At 38.3% G+C, this 24,808-nt stretch overlaps 2 protein-coding genes across 5 annotated transcripts in view; one reads left to right on the forward strand and one right to left on the reverse strand.

Moving 5' to 3' along the window:
• CPS1 (carbamoyl-phosphate synthase 1) overlaps nucleotides 1-24,808 on the reverse strand; it is a 354,529-nt gene that overhangs the window by 187,769 nt on the left and 141,952 nt on the right. The window lies entirely within an intron of this gene.
• Nucleotides 1-24,808, forward strand: part of LANCL1 (LanC like glutathione S-transferase 1) — a 36,781-nt gene that overhangs the window by 5,662 nt on the left and 6,311 nt on the right. For both annotated transcript variants that reach the window (XM_077885472.1, XM_077885471.1), the window contains exons 3-6: nucleotides 12,661-12,868; nucleotides 20,447-20,582; nucleotides 21,142-21,288; nucleotides 24,310-24,492. In XM_077885472.1, the coding sequence (XP_077741598.1) occupies nucleotides 12,661-12,868; nucleotides 20,447-20,582; nucleotides 21,142-21,288; nucleotides 24,310-24,492 (674 nt within the window). The remainder of the gene's footprint in view (nucleotides 1-12,660; nucleotides 12,869-20,446; nucleotides 20,583-21,141; nucleotides 21,289-24,309; nucleotides 24,493-24,808) is intronic.

Consider the following 24,808-nt stretch of genomic DNA (forward strand, 5'->3'; position numbering starts at 1 on the left):
AAAATGCATTCATAAACATTTTGACACAAAAATATTTGCTGTTGTGTGTCTAAGCAGTGTTTACATAATGATGTGTAGATTTGTATGTTATTTCGTGTGTTCCCCATATTGTCTTCCAAAGAGTGATACCTTTTGGAAAATAAGGATTCTCTTTAATTTTGTTCACCAAATTTAACTTTGGTCACCAAATTTAGTGTCATATAATTGTAAATATTAATTTGTTGTTTGCTCTTGTTGCTAACATGTCCAAAATCATACTACTTTGGGAAATGCTATTTTAGAAAACCTTTAAAACTTGATCATCTTCTAGAGCATTGGTACTTATTGAGCATTTGTTGTCAGTCTACAATGAAAGCTTTTAAAAGTTGTCATTATGTACTTTGAGAAAACTTCATGATTATTATTAAGTAGAACTTTAAATTATCACCTATTTTGTTAAGTTTCATTCCCCAATAGGAGTATGATCTGATAGTTAATGCTCATTCAGAAAGAATTAGGATTTAGAATAGGATTAGATTCTGTTGCATATACCCAAAAGAATCAAAATTAAAGTGACTTAAATAAATTTTAAAAATATAAATAAATAAGTAAATAAAGTGACTTAAATAAAAGTTTATTTTTTCTCTTATGTAAAAAAAGGCCAGTGCAGTCCAAAGTTGATATAGAGGCCTCAGGATGTCAATAAGAACCCAGATTCTTTTCTTTCTACCTCATTATCCCTCAGCCACTGGCTCCTACCTCTTGGCCAGATTGCTGCTGAAGATTCACGGATTACATCAACTTCTCAGGCTGCAGAAAGGAAAAAGCGGTGGGGAAAAAAGAATGCATTCTTCCCCTTTTAAAAGACTTCTTGGAAGCCCCATTCAACATTTCAATTTTGCTTGCTTCTCATTGGCTGGAACATAGTCACATGGTCACACTTAGCAAGGAGGAATAGTAAATGTAGTCTGTTAGCTGGAGTTAAGTGCATGTGGGGATAAGACCTAGCAATCTCTGCCATAAGTCCTGTATGAGAAGAAGAAAGATCCTTTTTCTTATTCTCCTTTAGACAATGAGCCTTCATTTTTTCCATCTGCAAAAAGATCTCTAATGTCTGTCCATTTGGGAGGAGTTTTTGTCTATATTTTGAAATTTCTTAAGCAATATTTTGCCCGTTCTGTGTTTCTAGGGAGACTTAACATATGGAATTCGTTTCAAGATACAAATTTTTCAAAATTTACTCATTTTAATTTTTTTCTTTTTAATAAGTATTAGTCGTTCATAAAGCCTGCCATCGGAAGGACGTATTGTAGGAATGCCAAATCATAATAATTTTCCTAGAGTTAAGTGTAACTTATATCAAGAAAGGGACTACAACTGGTTCTAAACTTTAATACTATGAAATGTTCACATTTTCTCAGCTTGACTAAACAGTTCTCTGCCTCTCCTTTCCACTTCCCCTCAAACTCTTGTTTGCTTGTCACAGGTTATAAAGTCCTTAATTTGTTTGTACCATGCATCAATCCATAGTAAACCCATAATCATGTGATTGTGTTTCTGCTTCATGACAGTAAAAAAAAGCAACAGAGCTAGGCTGCCCAGCTTCATAATACCACATTCATGCTATGACTGTATTTGCCTCAGTTGCTCACTTGATCTTGAAAGTGAAAGAGTTTTAGTGAAGAGATGAACTACTGTGTGTTTTTAATATTCCGTATGTACTTAAAACAGAAAAATTGGACTTCCATCATTTTTTTCCCATTTTATGTCTTTTTTAGGAAAAAGTTGAAACTAACAGTGACAAGGTACTTAGTAGAATTTCTGTACCTCTATGTTAGATGTTTTAGAAAACACTGTGTGCATAATGCTTTATTGGTAAGAGTGATATGTATAGGTTTAAATAAAAAGAAGAAGCGAATCATTGCTGTAGAAAGTACATTCACTTTACAAACTATTTGACAACTGAAATTATCTTGGTTTTATTGTAAAATGGGAGCAGAGGATATAACACAGTGGCGAGAACAGTTAACATAGGCTTTTAATAGGATTCAGACATCATTTTCACTAAAGCCTACATATTTACTCCTATGGGTTGCCACAGTGCAGTTTTATAACCTGTATTCCTGACTTTTACCTTTTTTTACTCATAACAGAGAGAGAAAATGCCTTGACCCTTCGAAAGAAAAGAAGGGAGAAATTTTCAAACCTTGCAGCTGTCTCATATTGGCCAATGAGGCAGTTATGGCAATATATTGCTCTGGGGTCTCATGCTTATCCAGGAATGAAGTATTGTGAATAATAAATTTTGCGGACAGTAATTGAGAGTTAAAAAAATTATTACTGATGTTCAGAAACAAGAATTCAGTAATTTAATAATAAATATATTCAGTAAATTTTAGTTCCCAAGAGAATGAGGATCATCAATATGCAGTTTCTTTTTATTTCCTTTTTTTTTTTAAGATTTTATTTATTTTATTCATAGAGAGGCAGAGACAGAGGGAGAGGGAGAAGTAGGCTCCATGCAGGGAGTCCAATGTGGGACTCGATCCCAGGTCACCAGGATCACACCCCAGGCTGCAAGTGGCGCCAAACCGCTGCGCCACTGGGGCTGCCCCAATATGCAGTTTCATGATCATTTTACTGTTAAAGGACAAAAGTAAAGATTAAAAGTGATTGCTATTAATAAAATATTGTTAGGATCGACATTTGAATGACAGGAGCCAGAGTGTGTGTGTGCACATATGCCAGTAACTAATGTCATATGCCAGGCACCATTCTGAGTGCTTTGCATTGAATGACTAACCTAAACCTCAGAACCACTCTATGGCATGGATACTATATGTATCCCTGTTTCACAGATGAGAAAACTGAAGCAAAACCAGGCTGAGTACCTATTCAAGGTCACATGGCCAGTGAGAAAGTGAGGACTCCATGCAGTGAGTCTGGCTTTAGAAACCTGGTCTTTACCCCATGACAGTGTGTGCCCTTGTCTGTGTATTTACTCTCCACTTCTATATTCGGGTTCACTCCACATATTTTGTAAGTGAAGAAGGTCTACACATAATTTGTAAGATGGAGTAATTCGAGCAGTGGTAACATGATGATACTCATTCTGTGCAAACATTTTAGAAGTGGCTAATGACTAGTCAGTCTTACGTGTTTTAGGAAAAAATTAGAGTAGATAGAACATGAAAGGAATTTGGAAAGAAGGAGGGAAACATGAGTTAGACAGGCAGAAATCCTTACTATTAAATAGTCTCCAGGAAGAAGTTGTTTAGGGACTGGACATAAAGTAAACCTGGAAGGATTTTTGGGCATTTGTAGCCAGAACAATGTTATCTCCAGCATTTTGCTACCAAAGTTGCTTCTGTACTTCCGAATCCTGAATTAGGATATGGTTTCAGGATAGAAAATTAACTGGGCCAAAACAGAAGCATTTCCTCATAATTGCTTGTATTTGAAAAGACTCGTTGAGGATCTTCTTATATGAAGTAGCACCCATAGTCTGAAAACAATCAGTAGCTCTTACAGCTGTTAATGAGTGATATTTGAAATAGTTCTTTTTTTTTTTAATTTTTTTTAAAGATTTTATTTATTCATGAGAGACACAGAGAAAGAGAGGCAGAGACACAGGCAGAGGGAGAAGCAGGCTCAATGCAGAAAGCCTGATGCGGGACTCGATCCTGGGTCTCCAGGATCACACCCTGGGCTGAAGGCGGTGCTAAACCGCTGGGCCACTTGGGCTGCCCTTGAAATAGTTCTTTTCACTGGAGTCGTCCTTTATAAAATTTAGTACATTGAAGTATAACGCATCATTATATTATGGTATAAAATATGCCAGCAATAAGCACTGAATTGTTTGTTCTTAGCCATAATCCTTTCCTGGTAGATTTACCTAAGAATTCTTTACAGAATGCACTCCCAGCTTGGGAAGCAAGGCAAACATTCCGGTTCTTTATATGCTGCATCAAGAAGTGTTCTTTATGCCTATGCACACAGCAGCAGACAGTAGAGACAAATAGGCATGCAGGGCCCTTAAGATGAACCCCATGGCCAGCTGTCAAGGGGTCCAAAGTGGTGTCCAGGAATCTGTTGGGACTCACCAGAGGGTCTAACAGCACCTATGTTTGGGCTGCTCTGGGTTTTGTTCCAGATAGGTGTAGGTTTCAGGGAGGAAGAGATTCTAAAGTGCCTTATAAAGTAGAAATTATGGAACACTAGTGAGGAATTGTTATTATAGAGAATTAAATGAGCAGATGAAATATTCTTGTGTTAGAAATAAGCGTTTAGGAGAAAAGATTGCTTCCCTTGCAGATAACATAGTAGAAGAGGTAAGTAAACCCAAGGGATAGCTGATCTCACCAGTGTCTTTAAGAGAGAATGAGAGAAAGTGCCAACCCTCATTTAATTTCATTTTTTTCCCACTCTTAACGCTGATGATTCCTAAGGGAAATGATGATCAGCTCGCGCTTAAAAACACACACACACACACACAGGACTCTTAGGGGCTTTAATTCTAAAAGACATAACCCAATCTTCTATAACCAACTCACAAAGTTAATGAGGCTAAGATCAGCATATATTTTCTCTTTTCAAGTATTAGATAACATTTTAAATAAGAGGATATGCAGCATAATCCCTGGAGTAATATTAACTTGCGCTCTAAATGCAAGTCATTAAAGTGTTTCAAGATGCTGTTCCTCTGATCTGCCAAATGTATAGCCTTTGAGCTCCAGCTTTAGCATTTGGGGCTTAGTTTCTGCTGATACCAGACTTATTTGAAAGGAATCTCTCTGGCCAGGTATCTTTTCTTTGCAATTTGATCTTTTTATTACATAGCTCTTCAGTCAGAGCCAGCATTTCAGTGTCTAATGTGAGATCTACGCAGATGTCCTTCACCTTCATGAGAAGCACCTATGCCTCCCAGCCAGAGCTGTCTGGGCAAGCAGAAGGAATAAAGGGTGTGGATCTCTGCTGGATTAATTACAGCCCTTTGCAGTGACAACTAGATAGAGAACTGCCAGAGTGTCATTGCCACTTGCTTCCTTTCAGACTGCATTTTCTGCAGTGCTGATGTCATTGTACATAGGTTATCTTAAGTGGCTGAGATATAGGCTTGAAACAGCTATAGGATTTAAATGCTACCAGTGTGCTTGGATGAAACATCGAAAGCAGGAAAAATATGTTGATTAGAAGAAATGACAGGAGGGAAAGAAAGAAGACCTATCTAAGCAACTTGCCTTTTAGAGACAACAGCGAGGAGACTGGGGAAGTGTTTTGTCATTTTTATTCCAGTAACTTAAGCATTTAACCCAATGCCAGGTCCAAGGTTGGTGCTTAATAAATATGTATTGAATGAATGAATGAGCAAATGGAGAGTGTCCTGCCATTACTATTCAAGCTACCACCTATACAAACTAAAAACAATAACTTAAACCAAACTAGGAATGGGGAAAGAGTGGAATTCAACTTATTTCATATCTCTTAGGATGCAGAAGAGTCGATCACATCTCTTTCCCTTGGCTTCTGGTCCAATTGAGAAATGAACTAAGAAATTAGAGCTCATAATATCTGCTCTATACTGTGTAAAGCTGGAGAGAGAGCCTATTGTTTAGCCCTGGATATAAAGGGGGTGTCTTTTTTTGCTGCCTGACTTGAATTTACCTCCTTAAACTCAAACCAAGCATCTGGATAGTCCAAATATGGATTACTATATGAGAAAAAGGAAAGAGAAGAGGGAATGCCTGGAGACAGATAAGACTCCCAGAAAGCTCAAGAGAGGGGCCAGATGGCACAAGTACAAGAAACATTTTTCTAGTCCGAGGAGCCAGTAAGGGTGGAGAGAGGCAGGAACATGGGAAGAAGAGTTTGCTTCCCTCTGTACTTTCTGTCCTTTTCAATCAGGCATCAGAGATGAGACAAAGTGACTGATTCAACACATTGGAGCTCGCAGTCTAATGGGGTTGGGCATTTATTGAGTAGTTACTATGTGCTAAGGACTTGCAATGTTCAGCATGAATCACAGTAACAATGGTTATTTCCATTTTATAGATAAACATGCTTAGGCATAGACAGGTTTAGTAAATGAGGTAAAATACAGCGAGTAGCTGGCAGCTTCAATCCCAGACATTGATTCCTGAGCCTGCACTTTTAATGACTACTCTGTTGAAAGATTGATCACCTGTTAATGGCAGCCTGAATAAAAGACTAGGGACACTTCCTATTTTGATAGGAGGCAGGGCACTGAGGGAAGGAAGAGGAAAGTATGAGGTCTCCTTTTTTAAAAATCGAATTTTCCAGTTAGACAATCAGCTCTAGAAATACAAAAAGAAAAAGCACATCTTCTGAGTGCACATCTTTGCCCCCATTTCTTTACTACTTTGTTTGGGATAATACTGTTTGGTTAATGGTACACAGTCACAACTGGTTTTGCCATATTACTTGTACTCAAGTATTTGGAGAAGAGCAGCTCTCAGTGGACAGCAGCTTGTGACACTTGACTTTAAGCTGACAGTTGAGCAGATATACCAGGTCGAGGCAGTGTTGATATACAGGCTCTGTGGAGAGCACTGTACACAGTAATGACAGTGACTGGGAATGGAAATCCTGCCCTCAAGACAACCATAATTTTTTTTTTTTTTTTATAAGGGAGGAAGGGAGAAAGAGATGGGGAGGGACAGAGGGAAAGAAAGAGAATTCCAAACAGACTCCCCGCTGAGCACAAAGCCTGATGCAGGGCTTGATCTCACTACCCCATACCTGAGCCGAAATCAAGGGTCAGATGCTTAGTGGTCTGAACCACGCAGGCAACCCTAGACAACTGTAATTCTGTTGAAAAAATAAAAATGCACTTAGACACCTTCACAAAACTGAGAAACAGTTCAAAACAGTATCAGAAAGTACCAACCTGATGTAGAAAGACAGGTGATCATACCCTGTATGGAGTTAATGAGAGAAAACTGTCACATTTTCATAAACCTGAAAGGGAAAATACCATGGTAATTTATGAGCTTTCAAAGTTTTGATTAGGGAACAGTTTATTTGAAACTCAGATTAGCCCATCACCCTTCTAGGGAGTTTCTGTTTCAGTAACACTCAAAACTATTGACACCTGTTCTTTGGGTGCTAGCTGGTACCTCTAGTGACTCCAGCAGTATTTGAATCTAAGCATGACTTTTCCTACCAGAGTACATGAAGAGAATCTTTAAAAGACCTCACAAGGATATACCTTACAGAGAGGAAGTACCATGCCAGAGGTTCTCACATTAGTGCAGACTGGTTATAAAATAAATGAATAATGTTAAGAGATAATCTCTAAAATGCAGGATTATAGACAAGTGTTTTTGAGAGTTCATACATCTGTGGAGATTTTTATCATGTCCACATACATTTGAGACACACGAAGGTCTTGATTGGTCAAGATGAATAGGACTAATGATCCCTCAGAAATTTGAAGGCTTAGTATTAATTACTTCTCAACAGCTGGCTATATTTATAGTACTACTGGGAATAAGTAGCTGAGTAAGGAAATTGCAGATTTAGAAGTATCCCTAAGCAGTTTACCCTCCCTTCCCAGAGTAATAGCTACAGAAGGAAACAGTAGAAAAATCTAGTTCAGAGCTTCCATACTAAGAACCAGGACAGATTCCTATTACAGCAAAGTTTTCTTCGGTCCTTATGTCATTATTTTTTTTTCTTTCAAGTAAGTTAGTTGTCAACATTCCAAAAACTGATTTCTAGGATATGAGGGCAGTGCCAGACTTCCTGAACTTCTTATGCACAGTGACATCTATCTTTGGTGTTCAGAGCAGTGCTGTCCTTAGAATGTTCTGCAGTGATAGGAATGTTATTTTGTTGTCCATTACAGCAGCCACTAGCCACATGTAGCTATTGAGCATTTGAAATATGGCTAGTGTGACTGAGAAATTGAATTTTAAATTTTGGTTACTTTTAATTAACTTTCTAGACACTTATGGTTATAAGCTCTCATATCGGACACCACAGTTGTAAGCAACCAAACAAGCTCTAGGAGTTGTAAGAGCAAAGTAATATATGTCTGGGTTTCTTCTAGCCTCAGACCAAAAAGAAGGGTACTTTGCTTTTGTTTTTATTAAAAACAACCCCTACCTACACTGGATTGATGAATCTTCTAGCCCACTTGCTCCTGAAGTGCATCAGAGAATCACTGACTGTTCCAGTAGTCAGTGATTCCCCACACCTTTTAAGGACATTTGTCCAGACTCTCTTCCCTAAGAAAAGACACATCCAACTGCCTACTTGACTTCTCCACTTGGATGTCTGATGAACATCTCAAACCTGAACTGTAAAAGATTTGGCTCATTGTCTCTGCCTCTTCCCCACTGCCAGGCCCTGTGTTAGATATGTCTCGTGCTCACCTATATCTGGTGTCCCCCTCTTTCTGGACTCCCAGGAGGGTTAAACCTTTCAACTTCAATGTAATTAGGTGAGGTGACCTCTTCTAGTCCAGGGGCTGCAGTTGGAAGTGGCATGTATGGCTTCCAAGCCAAAGCATGTAATAGCTGGTGTGATGCCCTGTAGCACTCTTCATGTGGTACATGACTAGGATCCAATTCCCTAATAAAGTCCTGCATATTCAGTCGCATCTGGATTGACCCATAGGGTTATCTTTGAAAAATCCTTTTTGGGACGCCTGGGTGGCTCAGTTGGTTAAGCGTTCAACTCTTGATTTCTGTTCAGGTCTCAGTCTCAGGGTTGTGTGTTCAAGTCCCACATTGGGCTCCATGCTTGGGTGTGGAGCCTACTTTAAAAAAAAAAAAATGGTTTTAGAAGGTTTATAACTCCTTTATATAAAAGGTTTAACTATATAATATATAGTTATATATAATATAATATAAAATAATAATATAATATAAAAGGTTTATAAGGTATATAAAAGGTTTATAACTCCTTTATATAAACCATCCATAGATTAGCATCAAACCTGTGTCTGATTTTTTGATAATTTGAACCCCCAAGGAGTCTATCTCTATTAACCGTGTCATCCCCTAGCCTTCCCATCCACATGAACTTTTTAGATAATTCCACTTGCTGGGAGTACTATGCACTGGCTCATTCTCAGCCTTCCCCTTTTGGTCCACGTTCCATACATACTTCCTTCTCCTTGGTTGTATTGTTTTTTCCCCAGAGATGGAGGGGATACTCTGTCCACCTCTGTCAATTCTTTCTCCACTAAGCCAGTCTCCAGAGCTGTGAATAAAGAATGAACCTGGCATTTCTAAAACGCTTACTGATTTCACATGCCTAATTCTAAAAGGTACTTGATTGGTTTTTTACTGATATTAAATTTGTCTGGATTTCATGTAAAATAGAAGTGGCATCCCTATTACAACTTTCCTGTACCCTTTAGGAAATGAAGTATGACCAACAGAGTGGGAATAACCTCCAATTCCTGAAGGAGAGGACTCATTACCTAACAGAATTAGTTACCCCAAATGCTTATTGGTCATATTTAATAAGTTTGGTATTAATGGGCAAATAATGGATTAGATTTTGCTTTATTCCTTTCTCATTGTATCTCTCTTCATGTGGAATATTTTCCCATTTAGAATATGTCAATAAATTTAAGTCATATATATGACTAAATCTAAAAAGACCATAAAATTCGGACCAAAAAAGCATTAGTTTTCATAGCTTAATAACAATAGTTATCGTAGAGTGGACCATCTAAGAAACAGAATATTTAACATCAATTTTATGTCAATGAAAATGTCAAAATCCCTCCAGATTTAAAAGGGAGGGGAGTGGGTTTCTTTTTTTCTTTTAATAAAATCTAAAATCTAAAATGATTTGGAGCATATTTTTACAATTAAAAGCAATCAAAATTTATTTTTTTTATTTTTTATTTTTTTAAGATTTTATTTTTATTTATTTATGATAGTCACACAGAGAGAGAGAGAGGCAGAAACATAGGCAGAGGGAGAAGCAGGCTCCATGCACTGGGAGCCCGATGTGGGATTCGATCCCGGGTCTCCAGGATCGCGCCCTGGGCCAAAGGCAGGCGCCAAACCGCTGCACCACCCAGGGATCCCCGCAATCAAAATTTAAATCTCACTTCAGTCTTTTCTGTTCTGGAAGAAAAGGTGAAAGAGAAGAAGGAAGCAAATCTCCTTTATTCTACCTTTTGCAAATAATATAGAAGGAAATTTTATCCACTATTCAAATTTAAGCTCCAGACACTCTGATTAAATAACATATCCTGTGACAAAAAGAAAAAGGAAACATTAAAAAGATTAAATTCTATATATCATCCTGTGTTGAGTCTCATGAGCAGTTTTGATGGTTGTTATCCTAGTAGTCAGTTACGGTGTTCTTTCTCATGATGTTCAGTGTCCTTTGGAGAATGGAATCCTACTTGGGGAATAGTTTATGAATGGATACAAGCATAACGGTATATGTAAGGGGACTGGGTGAGTTTTCTCTGCCGGGCCCTAAAGGCTGTGTCTTTATTTCCCACCTTGCTAGTTACCTCTCAGCATTTGGTATTTATGCTAAGGTGATGTCATGTGTGTGAATATTGTTGGAAGATCATAAGGATCAAGTTCAAGACATTTAGCTATACACAGTTCCTCCATTTGTCTATTAGATAAGGGCATCTGGGGTACAGAATATTGGGGCATTACATGTCTTCGACTTCTACATTTTGTCTTATACCCTAGACCTAGATTGTTTTCTAGTAGGCTTGTCCAGGAAACTTTCTCGAATTGGCAGCAGCACTCCTTACTTTAAACCGTTTCATTCATGGGTGTTTTCTTACTTTAAACCGTTTCATTCATGGGTGTTTTTGTTAAAGGAGGGGGGGGTTGCTGCAAACTGCAAGGTGCAGCAGATTGCTTAATCAAAATATATGGACACGGAGGCCCAGTATGAGAGAAAGGAGAGAAACAGAACCTGAGGTTGTAGAATCCCAGAAGCCAGAAGGATCATCCTCTGCTGATGAAAACGAAAAAGGTTTTCAAATGAATGAAATATTGTGGACTGGAGAAATGACTACCTGTTTGTCTGAGAAATGCATCCGACCTTACAGTTGCAAACTTCAGTGGGTTTTGTTTGTTAAAGATTTAGGCCAAGAGGAATTGTTTATAATGAGAGACAAAGGTCTGAAAAGGAAAACAATCATTGGGCTTGTATTTAATCACTTTGTATTTTCTCAGACTTCAGTCATGTCATTATCTGGCTGTGGTGCTTACAGAACTTAATTAGGGGAGTTCAGGCAGCAAGGGGAATAGGAGGCCAAAATGAAAGGGTAACAATTTAAACGGATCGCCCGCAGATGCCTAGTGTGGATGGAGATGAAGCCATTTAAGAACCTAATTGTAGAAGAAGCTCTTGACACTGATCATTTGTGAAAAGGAGATTTTTTTTTTTCGCCTTACATATGTGGTTTTGTACACTTATGTCTACAGACCTTCAGCATTGGTATGTCTGATCATCAGCTTGTGGAATTACTAACACCAAGCCACTTTAAAAGAGCAGACAAGGTTATTAACTTTGGCAGGAAATGAAAATTTGGCCTTAATATACATGTGAAATTGAATTGTCTGTAGCACAAAGCTTTGGAGATTACCCATGCAAAATGAGAAAACTATCTAAATTTAAAATTGTCCTCAGTACAGTGAAAAGTAATTTTGCAGACTGCATTTTACTACACTGAAATCCATGAAGAGATGGGCTCTATTAATTTAGATTTAAACAGAGGCTCTATATCTTCTAAAAATGGTAAATGAGTTGGAAAATGTACTTTAAGGGGAGAGATGACTTTCTAGAAATGCTGCAGGCAGGCAGGTCCCCTACTCCACATCTTTGAGTCTGCCCTGAGATCAGTCAGCTTCAGACAGAAGCTCTATCTACTGTGACAAGCATTTGGAATAAGGACATTCAGACAATGCCTCAATTTTATATATGTAGCAGGCTTCAAGAGCAGGGTAAGAAGCAAATCGAGTACAGCCCAAAGCAAAAGTCATTGGCAGTTTTTACAGTATAATTCCTAAAGTGGCTGAGTCCTTCACAGAGAAAACAAAATTAAGGAGGAATTGACTTTATTTTCTCAGATCTCACATAACTTAATAGTTTTCTTATAATCCCTGCCTGGAATGATACTGGAGTAGGGAATTTGGTTACTCTACCTACCTTCTCACTCAAAAAAACTATCTTCTATATAAAGAGAAATTGAGTTTTTCACTCCCTAGTCTTTGAATTTCTTTAGCTCACAAGAACAAATGTTACTTGTTTATTGATTAAGTAAATGATTATTTGTTAAACAGGTGACTATTTAGAACCGGAGTTTCAATAACCTGTCATTTAATCATCAAGAATAACACATTAACACACAGTCTGAGTGAGACAAGGATTAATAATAAACTTCAGTTAGCATTCTTTGAGGGTCTTAGAGTGCCTGTTATTTACAGTTGCCATGATGAAGAAACAGAACAAGTGCCTGTGTCTGATTCTTAGAGCTGCTTGGTAATGAAGCTGAGTCTAGAACTAAGGGCATCCGAACTTTTGGATAATTTACATATGTGTTATGGCTTGTCAACAATCCAGCTGCTTTTTGGTGAAATGTCTGTCTGTTGGCAACAAACCAAAATAATACAGCCAACAGGCCATTCCTCATCTTTACATTATTTTCTTATTGCTTCTCAGGTATCGCTCTGCTCTACTTACATCTCTATGACGTGTTTGGGGACCCTGCTTACCTACAGATGGCGCATGGCTATGTAAAGCAAAGTCTGAACAGTTTGACTAAGCGTTCCATCACCTTCCTCTGCGGGGATGCAGGCCCCCTGGCCATAGGTGCTGTCGTGTATCACAAGATGAACAATGAGAAGCAAGCAGAAGACTGCATCACTCGGTAATCTTGGATTTTTTTTTTTAGGATTATTATCTAGACGTATTTACATATTGATTCTGTGTGCGTTAGCAAAAGAACGTTTTAGTGGAGTTACTTTTCTCTCTGCAATAAATCTTATTACTGTCGTTTGATCACGTCACACATCATTCCAATGTAGTTAAGGAACAACCCTTATAGTCCCTATTTTATTGTAAGGTGTAATGACACTGACACACACCAGATCAAACACCAGTTTAATAACCAAAAAAAAAAAAAAAAAAAAGCCTAATCATGTGATTACCAAATCCAGGGTGCTATCCAAGATCAATAATTTGACAAATGTAGTTCATCTCCTGTGGTGGGCTGGGGGAGGCCTCCTCTTGAACTACAAACTGATTGAGAATTGCTTTTTCTTAGGAGCAAATAAACATGCAAATCTAGATTTTTTTTTTTTTTTAATATAGATCAGGGAAGCCTACTAGAAGCTTGTGAATTATGAAGAATTACTAAACTTGTGTACTAATAAACTACAAATATTATTTTACTATGTTTATGGAGCACAGAGATTTCTATGAAGAAATCTGGCTGCCATGCAGCTCTGCACGTAGTGCTGTTAGGCTCCCACTGAGCATGTTAACACACAGAGAGTTACAATTCCAGCAGAGCTTTTGGGTTGTGTTTTGTTGTTTAATGGACTTTACTTTTTAGAGCAGTTTTCAGTTCACAGAGAAAGTGAGAGGAAGGTACAGAGATTTCTCATATACCTACTGTTCCCCATCATATACATGGCCTCCCCCAGTATCAACATTCTCCACTGGAGTGGTACACTTGGTACAATGGATGGATGTACCCGGACACGTCATTACCAGCCAAAGTCCATAGTTTATATTAGTTACATCTTGGTGGTGTGCATTCTGCATGGATCCATCATTCTATTATCATGTAGAGTACTTTCCCTTCCTGAAAATCCACTGTGCTCTGCTTGCTAATCCCCCTTCCTGCTCTCTGGCTCCTAGCAACTTCTGATCATTTTACTGTCTCCATAGTTTTGTCTTTTCCAGAATGTCATAGTTGGAAACGTTACAATATGTAGTCTTCTCAAATTGGCTTCTTTCACTTCAAAATATGTATTTAAGCTTCCTCCATGTCTTTTCATGGCCTGAAAAGCTTCATAGCTCACTTCTTTTTAGCACTGAATAACATTCCATTGTCTGGATGGACCACAGTTTATCCATTCACCTAACTGAAGGGCATCTTGGTTGCTTTCAAGTATTGGCAGTTATGAATAAAGCTAATGTAAACATCCAATTGTGCAGGTTTTTGTGCAGATATAAGTTTACAGCTCCTTTGGGTAAACATCAGGGAGCACAGTTGCTGGATCATATTGTAAGGGTGTGTTTAGTTTTTTAAGAATTTCCAAACTATCTTCCAAAGTGGCTGTGCCATTTTGCATTCCTACTAGCGATGAATGAAAGTCCCTGTGCGCTACATCCTTGCCAGAGTTCCAGATTTTGGCCATTCTAGTAGATGTGTAGTGGTATCTCGATGTTTTAATTTGCAACTCCCTGACGACGTATAATGTGGAGCATCTTTTTATATGCTTACTTGCCATTAACATTGCTTCTTTGGTGAAGTGTCTGTTAAGGTCTTTAGCCATGTTTTTAATTAGGTCCAGAAACATCACTGATTTTGTTTGTGGAAGATCTTTGGTTAATTTTACACTGTGCAGTAGTGTATTTCGTTAACAGGCTTTTGTCCTAAAATTCTAATAACTACAGTTTTTTCTCCTCAAAATTTTATTGAAAAATTTCAAACATACAGAAATGTTGAAACAATAGTAAGTAGCTGTATATCTAACTACATAGATTCTACCATTAACATTTTTTTATACTCGCTTTACTACGTATCTAATCCATCAGTCCATTCCCCTATCCATTATTAATCCTTTTAGGGGTGGTGGATGCACTTCAGAGTGAATTGCAGGCATCAGTATCCTTCCTTCTAAATACTAAAGCACATATATCATTTACCAGTGTTCAATACCCGTTTAGTTTTCTTCTTTTGGCATATAGTTAACACACAATGAGCTGCCCAAGTATATATATTTGTTGAGTTTTGACAAATGCATATACTATCTAAATTTGCAACACAGACACGACCTTTCTGTTTCTTTGCACAGCTAGTTTAAAGCCATTAGCCACACATATGCTGAGAAGGAAGTCTCATTCAGTGAATCACTCTTAAGTATCATAAAAATAAGCCATAGGGGTCCTGTTATTTTTTATGTAATGCCAGCCTTTCTCAATTTACGTACAGCCAGGTAGTTATGGTATGTTGTGTGAAAAATGAAAACAAGATTTGTGCATTCAGATTGGGGAAACACTAAGCAAAGTTAAATATACACCTACCAGCTGCTCAGAGTAGAGTCTTGAGTAACTTTTGCTACATGGAGGAAACGCCAGAGACTAGGGAGTGGAATTTGCCAAACTTGTCAAGTAGACAACCCTTTCCTCATGACATTTTAGGGTGTACTGTTCTAACAAACACTCTTTGAGGAATAGTACTATATATTAATATTGGTTTATTAACACTCTTAAAAGTAAACTAAAAAAATTTTTGATACCTTGATTTAAAAAAAGATGTCTTTGTTATTTATATCGTTTTAAAAACTTTTACAATGGTTCAACAATATTTTATATATAGCCAGTAGATTTTTTAAGGTTAAATATATAGAATGAGCATAATAATAGGAAAATAGGACATTTATGGACACCGTTTTGATTTTTCAGATTTTTAGAGTCCATAGCAAGAACAGGAAGAAAAAAGGAATTATTTTTAATTGCTTTCACATCTCCTCTCTTTTAAGGGGGAAAAAAAAATCTGTAAGTCTCTGTAACTCAATTGAAATAATTTGATGTCATCAGGTATTTAATAAACCTACTTGTTTTGTTTTTTACTGAACCTTCTTTCTCATATCACACAGCCCTTTGGCAATACCAGAGACACCCAAGTTCTCTATGTGGTATCTGTGTTGTCCTCCACCACCGTCATTTTTTGGATTACCTTTCCTATGGTTTCTTAATATAATAGTCTTTCAGAATCATAATTTTGAGTTTTAGAGAGCAAAGAAGTCGATGTTTCCCTAAGGCAGGGATTCTTAACTTTGGGGCCCTGAGAATCTTAGGGTTTCCAAAGGTACATATAAAATCCCCAAATTGTGTTCAGCATGGAGAGAACACTTATGCTTTTTTGGAGGAGTCTGTGACTCCCCCAAAAGGAGTGTGTGTTCATATGTATATCTGTTCATGTGCAGAATGTCCTACAGTTGGCTGGGGCAGGTGGCAAGGAAGAGAATAAACAGCACTGATTTTTCCTGCTGTTTGATTTGTATCGTGTTCGTTTTCACCTTCCTTCCACACCAGATAGTTGGTGCCACTACACAAAGAGATAGAGTTGCCTATTTACTGTACCCAATTAAGTGACTAACCTGACAGGTCCAGTGCTTTGGGGCCAGAACTCAGAAGGATGAAGAATTTAGGCTTTCTGGTCAGAAAGTGTATACTTTTTTTTTTTTTTTTGTAGTGTGATGAGTAAGAAAAGAACTTCTTTTTTAAAAAGTTAGATGATACAAGGTCAAAACTCTTCCCAGTAAAACCCTGGGGAAATATCGCTAGGAGTGGAACAGAACTGCCCCCGTTTTATATGTTGTCTGTTCTCCCTTCAGTGACATTTCAGTGACGTGTCTCTTCTGAAGATTGGTTGCTATTAATATCAACATAGCAAAACAAATGGAGCTGCAATGATGTGCCTCTGGGTTTGAGAGTTTTTGAAAACACATAAAATAATCTTTATGATTTATAAATGCTATCATTTCTTCACTTTGAGACTATAGCATGTAAAATCTGTAGTTAAAAGTCCTACCTTTACTGATCATCAGACCTAGCTCATGAGTTTTAATGACTTGAAGTCAAATCCAGAAAAAAAAAAGGAATACTTCCTTTCTTACCCTAAATTATGAAATATAATTTTATTAGGCTACTCTAAGCAATACTTCATTTTCAGGTATTTGAAAGGTATTTTCTATCAACTTTAAACATCCCAAATGCAAATGAGTTTGGCTGCAAAATAATTGGAATGCTAATTATATATCGCCACCTAGGGGTAATGTGATCCCTAACATTGGCAAATAGAGGAAATGTGTTCAAACACATTTAGGTGTGAGAACATCATTGGAACTAATGCAATAATTGTTCCAAATAATTCCCACGGAGCTATTTGCTTAAAAAATTCACGGTAATTTTCCTTTTGAATTAAATTTCCCTTACAAAAGTAGTTATATTTAAATTCTATACAATTTGACATACTTCGTTAAAACTTGATAATAAACCTTTAAATCAAAACTCTGAGATATTCCTTCTGTTTACTACAACTGTTGCATTTGTGTCTAGTTAAAAGATTTTATTTTCTTAAGATTTCAACATTACTGAACCTCCAGTTTTGGCATGAGAAAAAAATCGAATTTCTCTTAATAAATGTTTTTAAGTTCTTAAAAATATTAGGGGTGTGTGTGTGTGTGTGTGTGTGTCCATCCATGTATGATATTGAAGTAGAAAACAAAATGGCCTGTAATTCTACCATCCAAACAGCCCTGTTGATATTGGGGGGAAATTCAAAGTATACAAGAAAATGAAAAGTAACCTTTGGCTACCATGTCCCTAATCCTAAGATAACCACTATTCCACTATGAGTTTAATGGCTATATTTACAGAAGAAAAACCATGCATGTGTAACCAATTTGTTGAGATGCCTTCATTTGTTGAGTTATAACATAACTTTGTCAGTTATGCAGCCCGCCATGCTTTTTCACACCCTTCTTTCCTGATGAGGAGTGGATACTTTTATAACTTTTTTTCAGTTTGTTTATAACTGTTAGCCCCTCTAGGTCACAAAAAGTACCTCATTCTGGTTATTAAAACATGGCTATCTATCTATCTATCTATCTATTTATTTATTTATTTATTTATTTAAACATGGCTTTTTAATTTTAAACTGTGTTTCTCTCCCCTTACCCCACAGGGTGAAGGAAGGGGAAGGGAGGGTTGGGAGAGGGCAACTTTCTGCTCTTTCACAAGTACCCCCTCTTGGGAGCCCAGACACACTTTGCTGTATCTGGTGGTTATAGCCTGGTAGCAGCACTTTTTAGGGCGTTTTTTTGTTTTTTGGTTTGTTTGTTGTTGTGTGTTTTGTTTTGTTTTGTTTTTGTAGCTATTAGGAGCTATATACCCCCTCAGCTATAATCATAACAAAGTATGTTAAAAATGAAAGCACAAGCAGTGGACCAAATTCTGCCAAATAAACCAAGTGTACAAACATTGATTAGGAAGATGTACACACATACACACAAGTAGTCTCCTGCCCTATTCTTACGGCTCAGAGAAAAACCACATTGTCCCCAGACAATCTTAGTAGGTCTTATTTATCAAACGGTAGTAGAACCTGTAGCACCTCCCAAACCTTCCACCCATCTTCACCACCAAAAATTATATTGTTTTAATGACTTAAATGGTGTTACTTTGAATATATAGGATAATTTAAAGATACTGAGATGTGCTTTCAAAATTTCATGTAATAAAATCCAAATAATAAAGACACTTTCCCTACCTATGATATTTGCTTTCCTATACCCTCCACACATCCCTTATCTCCCTCAAAAAGAAGAAAAATTCATTCTCTGAGTTTAGACTGCAAATATGTTTGCTCTCCTGAGTTCATTTCCTGTGACTGTCACCTGCTTTCTGGTTTCCTAGGACTCCCCATGTTCTCTGGAAAGAAATCTGGGGCTTCTGTTACCCTGCCCTACCAAGTATTCCCATGACTGGGCCTATATCTGGGGCCAAATGATGGGGAGGTGAGAAAGATTAGTAAAGCGATGGGGGCTTACCTCACCCTCATGGGGCCACAGCTCCTCCAACCTATGAGGAAGGGTCCTTCCCTCAGAGACTTGGCTTCTGTGGACTACTCCTGCCTTCATTTCTGCTGCCACCACAAGACTGCTTGTGGCCTTGGGTGTGGATAAACAGAGCGAATGCAAGGAAACAAAACTGAGGGGCTTGACCTACTCTCTCTGATACTAGGAGTTCCCTTACCCATTCTTTCTTGAGACAGAACTAAAGGGCTTCTTCCAGGACTCTCTCTTTCAGCTCTTTTTACCCATTTCCAGGTTTGAGGCTGTCCTGAATTCAAGCCAGGGGAATACCATAGACGAAAATATGGCAGACTCACCAATGGTTTGGTGGTACTTCAAATTCTGGTCTTCCCCACTCTGCCTGCTAATGTTTACTGTTTAGAGCCCTCAAATGCTGCTTTGTGCCCTCTCTCCAGGTCTTGGAGCTGCATCTACTGGGAGAGTCAGGGTGGGGCGTGTCTACTCCATCTTACCTGAAGCCAAAACCAAAAATAACTTTTTCTGAGAAGCTGAACTGAGTCTATCAACAGAGAGTTAATATATTATAATATAGCCATTCCATGGAATAGTATGCAGCTATGATAAGGAATGAGACTGATCGAGAATATATGTGGAAATGTATTGTCAAAAGCAAGCCACAGAACATTTAGGGAGAGGCATATTTACAGTTGCTTATATGTGCATAAAGTACTTCTAGGAATATCTAAGAATTTGGTAATCATGGCTATTTCTGAAAAGAAGGGCTAGAAGGGGGAGCCTGGGAAGACAGGGAGGCTGACTGTTACCTTTGTGCATTTTTATCAATTACGGTAGATCAGGCTGCCATACAGACACCTCAGGTAAGCCTGACCTGAAGACATGTTAAGAAACAAACCACAGGAGGAGGTAACGGGGGGCGGGTGCAGCAGGCTTTCATTTTATGGAAATAGGTGACCCTCTGAGCACTGACTGAGGCCTTTCTCCAGACTAAATGCCATACTGGGCAGCAGTCCTTAGCTTCTCTTAACCTTCCCAGCTGCTGGTTTTAGGGCATAGCTCCAGGAGGAACCTGGGAGGCTCCAGGTAGCTTCTGCCTCACATGCGTATTCTTTAATTCTTTGAATTTGTCAGTTCCATTGTGAACTGAAGAAAAATTTAGTTGAGGGTTAATTTTTAAATCCTGACTACCCTTTGTAATCCAGCTCAGCCCACTTAATGTATAATAATATAATTTATAATATAAATATGTGAAAATATTTACCTTTTATATATTAATTTTAGTATATTTAAAATGTTTAAAATAACTATATTAGTGGGGCACGTGGGTGGCTCAGTTGGTTAAGCACCTGCCTTTGGCTCAGGTCGTGGTCCCAGGATCCTAGGATTGAACCCTGTGTAGGACTCCCTCTCCCTCTGCCCCTCCCCCCAAGTTCCCAGCGCCCACCCCCTACTGATGCTCTCTCTCACTATGTCTCTCTCTCAAATAAAGAGATAAAATCTTTGAAATAAAATCTTTTTAAAAATAAAATAACTATAATAGTAATTTATAATACTTAGATGTATATTTGTGTATATTTTTTAAATGTATCATCTTTAGGTATATGCCACTACCCGATCCCTTTCAAGTCTTCTTCAGCATGTATTTTTATTCCCAGACTAATTCACCTAAATAAAATTGACCACCATGCTCCAAATGAAATGCTCTATGGACGAATGGGCTACGTCTATGCTCTTCTCTTTGTGAATAAGAACTTTGGAGTGGAAAAGATTCCTCAAAGCCATATTCAGCAGGTACCACATTTTTGTGCTTTTTGGAGCCTTGTTAGGATCCCAGTTGTTATCTATGTGAACTTTGGTTTTGTTTCTCCAGTGAGCATACCCCAGGTAGAAGGAAAGTGTCAGTTGGCTTCTGAAGGTCAGGTGGGATCAGAGAGCGGACAGTGTCACGCTGAGTGCTGTTGGAAACACTTAGGGAGTTCTAAGAGTGGGAAGTCCAGCCCACTCTGTTGGAGTGTCGAGGCCCTTCAGAAGATGAGGGCCAGATTTCACCTCCCAGGTACAGGCGTCTCCTTTCGTGCCTGAAGGAATTCAAGCTTTCCTGGTCAAGTGAATTCTTGTAAGCTCCAGTAAAGAGAGTTAAGGATTGCCATCTCTCCCTCTTTTAGGCAGAATGCAGTCCCCCCTGCTTTCTGAGCACAGAACTAAACTGCCTGCCCATGGCCATAAGACTGGGTCTGATTCACCATGTTCTCCATACCTCTCTTAGCGAAAAGTTCCTTATCTCCGCCGGGAAGATTTTTATTCTGATTCTCTGATTCTCTCATTATTTCAATCCGTTTTCTCCCTGTAGATTTGTGAAGCAGTTTTAACCTCTGGAGAAAACCTAGCCCAAAAGAGAAACTTCACAGCAAAGACTCCACTGATGTATGAATGGTACCAAGAATATTACGTGGGGGCTGCTCACGGCCTGGCAGGAATTTATTATTTGCTGATGCAGGTAAGAGGTGAAGCTGGTGAAACTCAAAAATGTGCTTGCTCATTGTCCTGGCCAGGGTGAGAAGACCGGGGCTCCCCTCCGTTTTGTCATTCTGTCGACCGCTACATCACTCTCCCTGTAATCACCTGGCCTTGACAAACAAGGACGGTGTTTGCCACAGTGCATTTTAAAGTGTATAAACATAAAAAGCATTGTGCTGTGGGATGGCGTTTGATTTGTAGGTGACCGTACTTGCATGCCTAGTGCCACTGTGCAGACTGAAGGGTTTTGACCTATACTTCTATATGAAGTACCTTCTGCTCTGCTCTTCTCTTTCAGCAAAAGCCTTGAATTAATATTATTGCATATTATTAGATACAACCCACTGAAACAAATTCCAAAAGTAAGAACAAAATCAATAGAAAACAAATGCATATGTTGCCTAAGGCTCACTTCGAGAGCAAACCCACAGAGCCTTTTCAATGGATTTTGTATAACTTACCTGAAAAATAGCTGAATGCGCTTTATGCCCAGCAGTTCTTTGGACCTAATACTATTGGGAAACATCAGCCAAAGTCAAACAGACTAAGGACAAATAGGATTTACTGCAGCAAGCATAACCTGGAAGGGGAGGTCAGAAGAGGACTTCTCCTGAGAGCATCATTTCCGGGGGGTTATTCAGCTCTCTTTAAAGAGAAATTGGCACTGTGAATAAGAATTCATAGCAAAAGAAAATTGATTTTTAATGGCAGCAAAGGTGCCCCCCTCACCTTCCCAAAGTACAATGCAGCATAAAGAAAAGTGTTTCATTAATATGTTCAACATGAGTGCTCGGATATACATACTATTAGCTGGTTGAGTAGCTGGCTGCAGTAATGCAGAATCAATGTCAGACCTTGCGTCTCCCTACAACTAAACAATGACAACGAAGCTGAAAAACTCAAGGTTATTATTGCTTTTGAATGCAAAGTCACACTTTGAGTGTTAGTGGCAGTAAGAGACCAACTTTCGTATTTGTTCTGCACTTCTCAATTAAGAGCTTTATAATGAGGGGTTTTGACAATTCAGACTTAGACTCTTTTATTTTTCTGGTATAAACCTCCACTGGCTCTGTATTTCCAGAAGTAAATATATATTAAGTTTTCAGGAAAGGAGAGTTCATGTATTCTGAAGTTTCGAGGTGAGTTAGAATCCTATATGTCAGTGACTGGACAGCCTCATGACCTTTCTTTGAAGCAGATCATTAGGAGTCATCTTACTTCAATCTGCTTCCTTTTGGTGGCAGTGAAAAATCTGGAAATCTGTGTTCTGAGTTTTCCATTGGCAGATTATTGTCTAATTGAAATGATTTAACTTTTAATACTAAAAGTCCATTCCAGTACGTACTTATGTATCAACATAAGACAAAATATTATTTGTAGTCATTTTGGATAATTCCTGCAAATTTGAGGAAAATCTACTCATTCTATTGTAGCATTTTATTTTTAAGATTTTATTTATTTATATGACAGAGAGAAAGAACACAAGCAGGGGGAGGAGCAGATAAAGGGAGAGCGAGAAGCAGGCTCCCCACTGAGCAAGGAGCCCGACTCGGGGCTTGATACCAGGACCCTGGGATCATGACCTGACCCAAAGGCAGACACTTAACTAACTGAGCCACCCAGGTGCCCCTACTACTGTGGCATTTTAAATTGAGCTTGAACAATATTCTTCTGATAAAGCAAAATCCATATATGCCCCTAAAGAACTTAGTGCAGATTAAGTACCTTTAATTAATGTATGCATCTAATTCAGTGCATGACTTTAAATAGGACCAAAAAGAGAAACTAAAAAAGAATATCAAAAATGGAGGCTTGGGGCATCTGGGTGGCTCAGTTGGTTGAATGTCTGGCTCTTGCTTTCCACTCAGGTCATGATCTCAGGGTCGTGAGATTGAGACCTAGGTCGGGTTCTGTGCTCAGTGGGGAGTCTGCTTTAGATTCTCTCTTTCCCTGTCCTGCTGCCCTCCCCCCATGTGCTCTCTCTCTCTCACTCTCTAAAATAAATAAATCTTAAAAAAACAAAAAAAAAAGGGAGAGAAGGCCAAATTGTTAAAAAAAAAAAAAAAAAAAGGTTCATATGCCTTATGTTAGTGCATCCTACAAGTTTGTACATCATTGTATCATAATAATCCTACATAAATACTAGTCCCAAATCCTCTGCAGAAAGACTTAATCTAGAGTCACACAGCAGTTTGGGATCTAGATTCTAGGTCTCCTGACTTGTTAGCTTCCTCTTCTATTGGAAACATCTACTGCTTCTCTAAATGCAATAATGAAAATTCCACTTATGTTGTCTAATGCATCTTCTTTGTGGCTTCTAAGATATGGGGGTATCTTGCTGGCTCAGTTGGTTAAACATCTGACTCTTGATCTCAGCTCAGGTTTTGATCATGAGTTCAAGCCCTGCATTGGGCTCCATGCTAGGTGTGAAACCTACTGAAAATAAAAATTAAAAAAAAATAAAGTATGCTTAAGGTATTAAAACCTTAGGAAACATCTCTTATGCTCATGCATTGACTTAGGAAAATATTTATATGTATGTATACACAATAAATATTGAAAAATAGTATGTATATAAAGTCCCAAGAGATAACTGGTAGCTTAATTTTAGGTGGTTCTAATAGGTAAAAAAAAAAATTGGAATGGAATCCAAAACCTCTTAATAACTTCTAGTTCTTTCTGGTCATATTTTCTTTCTAGTTTAAAACTAATCCCAGGGACACCTGGGTAGCTCAGTTGGTTAGCATCCAATTCCTGATTTCAGCTCAGGTCATGATCTCAGGGTTGTGAGTCAAGCCCCACTTTGGGCTCCGCACTGGGTGTGGAGTTTGCTTAGGATTTTTTCTGTCCCTCTCCTTCTGCCCTTCCTACTCCCTCTCTGTCTCCCTCACTAAACACACACACACATACACACACACACACACACTTATCCACTTATCCCTGAGATTTAGGAAGACCTGTTTGCTTTAGCAGAACTAATAATTCTCTTTCTTATTTTTAGCCCAGTCTTCAAGTGAGCCATGTGAAGTTACATAATTTGGTCAAGCCCAGTGTAGATTATGTCTGCCAGCTGAAATTTCCTTCCGGCAATTATCCTCCTTGTGTGGATGACAATCGAGATCTTCTAGTCCATTGGTGTCACGGTTCACCTGGAGTGATCTACATGCTCATCCAGGCCTATAAGGTACTGTGAATTTTCTCATTTTCAAAATAAATTGGAAACTGTAAGATAAAATTCTATAACTTCTTATTGTTTTATGCATAATCTTTAAAGGAGCAATGGATAAATAACTTGTTGGACCTATAATCACTTTGCTAAATGAATTATAATTCCTTCTCACAGTACCCATCTATATCAGAGCAGACACTATCTCATAGATAAGGAGACTGCTTCATTGATAGAATAGCCAAGTTATAGGATCAGTGCAGAACCAAGATAAGTATCCCAGAAGTTCAATTAAAAATAGAATCTTTCTTTGGTGCCTGGTTGGTTCATTTGG

This window comes from Canis aureus, chromosome 36 (genome assembly GCF_053574225.1).
Source record: "Canis aureus isolate CA01 chromosome 36, VMU_Caureus_v.1.0, whole genome shotgun sequence".
NCBI lineage: Eukaryota > Metazoa > Chordata > Mammalia > Carnivora > Canidae > Canis > Canis aureus.